General features: G+C 44.7%; 1 protein-coding gene across 1 annotated transcript; it reads left to right on the plus strand.

The window, feature by feature from the left end:
* Positions 1-207: 207 nt before the first annotated feature.
* On the plus strand, positions 208-3,145 carry LOC143026223 (uncharacterized). Its single transcript, XM_076186242.1, has 2 exons — positions 208-802; positions 1,085-3,145. The coding sequence occupies exon 2, from the start codon at positions 1,100-1,102 to the stop codon at positions 3,143-3,145; it is 2,046 nt and encodes a 681-aa protein (XP_076042357.1). The 5' UTR covers positions 208-802; positions 1,085-1,099.
* Positions 3,146-6,145: the final 3,000 nt, after the last annotated feature.

Here is a 6,145-nt window from a genome sequence, read left to right on the forward strand (position 1 = left end):
TACCTCCAGCGATCCAAGCGCTTCAGGACCAAACCCTCCCTGGGTAAAGACGCACTAACCAGCGGCACCTGTGCCCCTCTTCCGGGACCGGAGGCAAACCCCTGTCCCCGCAAAGACAACTGCCCTCCCGTCGAAGATCAGTCGTACGGCCACCCTCCCCCTCGCAGGACTGGTGATCGAGGAAGCCAAAGCAACGGGCGACGACCCGCCGCACAGTGGTCGGAAATCTCCATTTCGTGAGCAAAAGTCAATGTGACGTATTGCACCGATATTATTTTTTTTTAATCTATGCCATTGTGGATAGTAACCTAAGTGTGTGAAACTTGAATAAAATGTGTCATTAACAAATGAGAAAATAAACAAAATAATTAGGTTACAATTATAATAGCCACAGGTGTTTAGCATGTTAATGGTGAAAGCTGTAAACAATGTGATAGCTGCATTGGGTCCCAAATTTACCATTTTTACAGCCGTAGCTGAAATATGAAGAAGTATGTATTTATTGTATATTTTTATATGAGATGCATGAAATAATATGTTTGTACACATCGCTACATTTAATGTACTTAAAAATATGAAATTATGTATATTTACCTGTCATATGTAATTCAAATTAATTGCAGTCTTCTGCAGTTTGACTTAAAAATTGCATTTAAAAGGCTGTGAAGCCAGCTCCGAAGCTCTAAGTGCGTTTAAATTTCCCTCGCATCATGACCCAGCTGTCAGTGTTCCGTTTTCTTTAGCGGGTGTCATCAGCTGACTGAAGTGTAAATAAGCATCTGTGATTGAGCTTACTCTTTCGGTAAATATAAGTGTTGTACTTGATATTGTTGATTCAATTTGGTTCACATGATGTATGATAATATGCTGTATCTGTAGGCTATACGAATGTATTGTTATTGATAAGTATTTTGAGTTTATGTAAAGGCAAGTCAATCAGACTTGTATGGAATAATATTTTATAATTGTTTCCCCTAAAATGTACGAGAAAATGCTGCTTATAGTCACAGAAATCCTATATGCTAACGAGTACATTTTTATTTCAATTTTAAATAACTACTTGTATCTTTTTTACTGATTACAGGTATGAGCATGCATCATGCATTCAGTCAAGAGAGAAGACATAGTACTAGAGTACTTAAACAACATAGATACCACCACTCTGGAAAGTGCTATAAACAAAATAGTTGTTAATCACCAGCAGACACACGGACACAATAAAGTGATAAAAGAAAGCATGAAAAAATCGTTAATCGCTGACTTTAATAGAAGGTGGAAGAAAAGCTATCGAACAAGGCATACATTTCTAAATAACAATAAAAAGTGGCTGGCAACAGAAATTGTTCTGGTAAGCTTAGATGATGAAACCAACAATGAAAATGAGGCCGTTGATGATGCTGTTCATGATGTGAGAGATGTAGGTTCTTCGAGTGGTAATTTAGGAAGGCCTGTGAGTCCTTTTTCCGAGAGCAGTGAGAGTACGAAACGGAGAAAAACAAGACATATTAGAGACAATAATTCAAGTGAAGTATTGTGCTATGCTTCACAAATGAAATTAAGAAAAGAAGGAAAATGTGCAGCAGCCAACGTATGCGCACAGGTAACATCATCACCTGAAAAGGCAGTGGACATATTAGACAAATCTAATCAAACAAAAGAATCAGTGTTTTCTCCAGTTGAAGCTCTTAATGTTCTCGTGAGAACGGATATGAGTAAAGACAATTACTTGTTTTTGAGACAGGCACACAGAGATAAAGGATGTTTTATGTACCCTCCATATGAACAAGTACTTTGTGAAAAGAAAAGATGTTATCCGGACAGTATAAGTGTGACTGAATTTGAAGCAAAAGTTCCCCTACAAAGTGTAGTTGATCATACAGTGATGCGTCTCTTGAAAGTTCAAGGAAAGGCTATTAATATATATTTAGAAAAGGATAACATGCTGGGAACAAATGAGAAACTCCATTTAGATTTTGTAATAAAGTATGGAATAGATGGTAGTGGGGACCAGGCATTATTCTCCATGAAATTTGACCAGACAAAACACAGTGATGCCTGTGAAACAAGTATTGTGTCTTCCTTTATCTGTCCTGTAAGGCTATGTGTCAGAGGAAGTAACAAAGTTTTATGGCAAAATCCAGCACCTTCATCCCCTTACTATTGTCGACCAGTTAAGTTAAGTTTTAAGAAAGAGACAGCAGATCAGACTCGCCAGGATGTGTCAGAGTTAAAAGAAGCCATAGAAAATCTTGTGCCTACAGTATCTGACACGTGTGAAGTACATCACAAGTTACTACTAACTATGGTTGATGGAAAAGTTTGCCAGGCTCTGACCGAAACTCCATCTGCAGCATCTTGTTACATCTGCATCCCTAGAACAAATCCATCTGGAATGAATAACTTAAAGAAAATTGAGGAAAAGGATGTAAATGAAAATGCACTGTCATATGGGCTGTCTCCTTTACACCTCCTAATTAACACAATGGAATGTATTCTTCACATTGGGTATAGAATGAAACTGAAAACTTGGATGGTTAAAGGAAATGGAAATAAACAAATCTTCAACGCTGAAAAGACAAGAGTTTGTAAAGACCTGAAGAGAGATCTAGGGCTCAATGTAGACAGACCAGCTCAAGGATCAGGGACGACAAACAATGGTAACACAGCAAGAAGATTTTTGGATAATAGTGAAACAGTGTCAAAGGTAACCGGAGTTGATGTGCAACTTATACATCGCTTATCCATTTTACTTCGTACCCTTAACTCAGGATTTGATATAGACAGCTGTAAATATGATGAGTATGCTAAGGAGACAGCAAAACTGTACACACAGCTGTATAATTGGTACTACATGCCAGTGTCTTTACACAAAATGTTAATGCATGGAAAACAAATTATAGACACATTATGCATATCAGTTGGCCATGCTTCCGAAGAAGGACTTGAAGCCACTCATAAGTTACTGAGGAATGCCAGACAACATCATACATGCAAACACTCAAGAATCAGGTGTAACAGTGACCTAATACATTGGTTGTTTGTAATATCTGACCCAGTTTTGGCAGGACTCAGAAAAAAATCAACACACAAAAAAGAAAGCCTATCTGCAGAAGTTGTAGCTCTACTAATGTCACCTCAAGTGTAGCGTGTACGTGTGTGTCTGTGTGTGTGTGTCAGAGAGATAGATAGATAGAGAGAGAGAGAGAGTGTGTGTGTGTGTGTGTGAGAGAGAGAGAGAGAGAGAGAGAGAGAGAGAGAGAGTGTGTGTGTGTGTGTGTGTGAGAGAGAGAGAGAGAGAGTGTTAGTTTTGTCAATATTATATTACATAAGAATTATATAAAATTATGTAAACAGATAATTATTTTCTTATTATTTAAAGTTAATGAAAGAGGTCACCTAATGTGCACCATGTGTGTTTGTCTGTGTAAACTTAAGTAAATTTCCCTTGCAATAAGTACTGTTAAAACAATAGGTATCTTTTTTCTTATCTAGTTTTATTCAACCTTTTTACTTACTGGTTTTCTCTGCAGTTCTCCTATAGCGGAACGTATACTTATGCTTTTAAGAGGTTAATTCAATTAGGATTGCAAAATATAGACAAACAAATCTTCTCGGCTATGAGCGAGACCCGCCAGTCACCCTTTGGTGGGGAGATGATGCGTTCGCCTGTAACCTGAGCACTGCTATATACCCTTGTGGGTTAGCTTGTATGATTTATTTCATTTCTATTTTCGGCTATGAGGGAACTCTTATTTGTTGAAAGTGTAAGTGTAACAACCATAGACTTTTGCTCACTGAATTTGTGTATCCTACCACTGTGCGCCGCGCCCTTCGTATGCCTCTGTGGCTGCTGCATCCACAGAAGGTGAATGGTGGGTTGTTACGTCCCGCCGTAAACGCCCCACTAAGCCCAAACCCGACGTGGGACCTACGAAGTTTCCGGTACTCATTATGCCGGATGCAAACCCTGCACGTTTCCACAAGCTAGGATTCTGGCGACAGGCGCAGCTTGTCAAGAACGCGGTAGGGCCTGTCGACGGCATTCGCCAGACACCGTCAGGCGGATGGCTCATCAGCTGCTTATCAGAAAGCCAGCAAGGCCGTCTCTTACGCAACAAGGCACTCAAATCTGACCACGCTGACCCAATCAAAATCCTAACAAGAATACCGAAAACAATCGTAGTAGGAGTTGTCAAAGGAGTTCTCCTCGAGGAAGATGCCGAGAAACTACCGAGAGCTGATTGGGAGGCCCAGCCACCCAGGGCCTCCCAGTCGACATCAAAAGGCTCCACAAGGGACGGCACGGCTACCGGCTCAGTGAGAGTGGCCTTCCTCATGGACGCCCTCCCCTCCACCGTGAAGCAAGGATACACACTACACTAAGTGGTCCCCTACATTGCCCCCGTGCGGAGGTGCACAAGATGCCAACTGCTGGGGCACTCCAAAAAGGAATGTCGCAGCAATGCTCCCCGGTGCGCCAAATCCGGCAAACGCCACGCTACACAGGATTCCAAGGACCAGCAACTATTCTGTGTGAACTGCTGCGGAAACCACTGCGGCCTATCCTAGGTGCCCAGAAGTGGCAATAGAAAGAATAGCGCATGAACTTAAAAAAATCAGCGCTACACCACTTTTTCGGAGGCCCTGACTGTCGCCAGGGGACGCTGGGACCCCCACCTAAAGGAGGAGTGAGCGAAGGACCGCGACTTTGCTGCACCATCCAGGCAGCAAACACACGTTCTCAAATTTCCCAGAATGCTGCCAGTCAGCCTTTGCGCTTTCTCGAGAAAAGACATAGGAACTGGAACATCACCTTTAAATACCTGCCGAACGGAGATTCTCATCACTCCTAAGGACGAGGCCGCCACTTCTGCCCTTGCCAAGCTAAAGGAGGTCAACGGAAGGAGGGTCAACCTCCAGAGTGGAAGGAGCGGAAGAGACAAAGATGATGTTGCAAGGATGGTCACCGAACAATACCCTTGACGCCATCAGAATGCAGCCACAGGTGATCAAGGAAGAAAGATCCACCTAGAGGAAAGAAGAGACAAGGCAGGTTGTGGTTACCCTCCGGGGGCCTACACTGAAGGAACTGGACTTTGGTATGTGGGGCACATTCCCATTACGCACCTTTGTGCCGGATTCTATGAGGTGTTTCCGCTGCCAACAATATGGGCATCACTAGAGGCAGTGCAAGCCCTCGTTCAAGTGTAGCATTTGTAGTGGCCCACACATCACCGAAACGTGCATTACGAAGCACAAAAATAATGAGGAGACAACGGCCAAGTGTCCCAACTGCGGCAAGACCCATCACGCCTGTAACTTTTCCTGCGGCATCCACAGAGATGAGGCCAAGGCTACGAGAGGTGTACAAAGCCAGGGAGGACTACATCCCGCCCCCGCCCCCTAGTCCCTCGGCGTGGAAACACACTCGGCAACCAAGGGAATCCCGTCAGCACCCTTCAACACCGTCGCCTGCGCTAACAGAGGCTGGGCTCCCTCAGCGGTCACGGTTCCACAACAGAATCAAGGATCGCAGCCCCCTGGCAGAACCTCCTGTCCAAAAGGAGCAGCAACCGGCGCAAGCCCCTTCACGGGCCTTGACCTTTCAGGACGACGAACTGATGCAGTTCGTCATGGCCGCCGCGGCTGCGCTGGCTCGCCACCTAGGGAACTCGGAGGACCAGGTCAAGAAAGCTACGAGCTTCTTCCAAGGACATAACGCAGGCCATGGTCTCCATCAAGATGAGCTCATCTGCCACCAAGACCTCCACGTCTCCATCTGCTGCACCAGGTGTCACCCAGGTGTCCAAGACCCCTCCAGTGACCCCATCTCCTGCTCAGCCTCCCCCAGTGCCCAGACACACGAGGGGGATCCAGCGCCAACCCCAGTCTGCACAGAGCCACCGATGCCAGTTGAACCGGTCCAAAAAGGCAAATCAGGAACCAAGAGTGCCGCAGGAGCCGCGGCTCGCACTAAATTGCCCGAGGGCCCAGTACGAGTCACACGGAATCGGATGAGGCAAGAGGTTACCCTCTATAAGGCAGGAGGCGCAGCGTTTGTGGCTGGTTTCCCTGATGCACCTATGGAAAAAGCAGGATTGGATACGGACACTGATGTTAATAGTGAGGGCTCTTCTCCACCGTC

This window comes from Oratosquilla oratoria, chromosome 6, assembly GCF_046742065.1.
Source record: "Oratosquilla oratoria isolate Oo_2021 chromosome 6, ASM4674206v1, whole genome shotgun sequence".
In the NCBI taxonomy this organism is placed as follows: domain Eukaryota; kingdom Metazoa; phylum Arthropoda; class Malacostraca; order Stomatopoda; family Squillidae; genus Oratosquilla; species Oratosquilla oratoria.

Bases quoted from the DNA above. Each gene is read 5' to 3' on its own strand.
- LOC143026223 (XM_076186242.1), top strand. From the start codon at position 1,100: ATGCATTCAGTCAAGAGAGAAGACATAGTACTAGAGTACTTAAACAAC.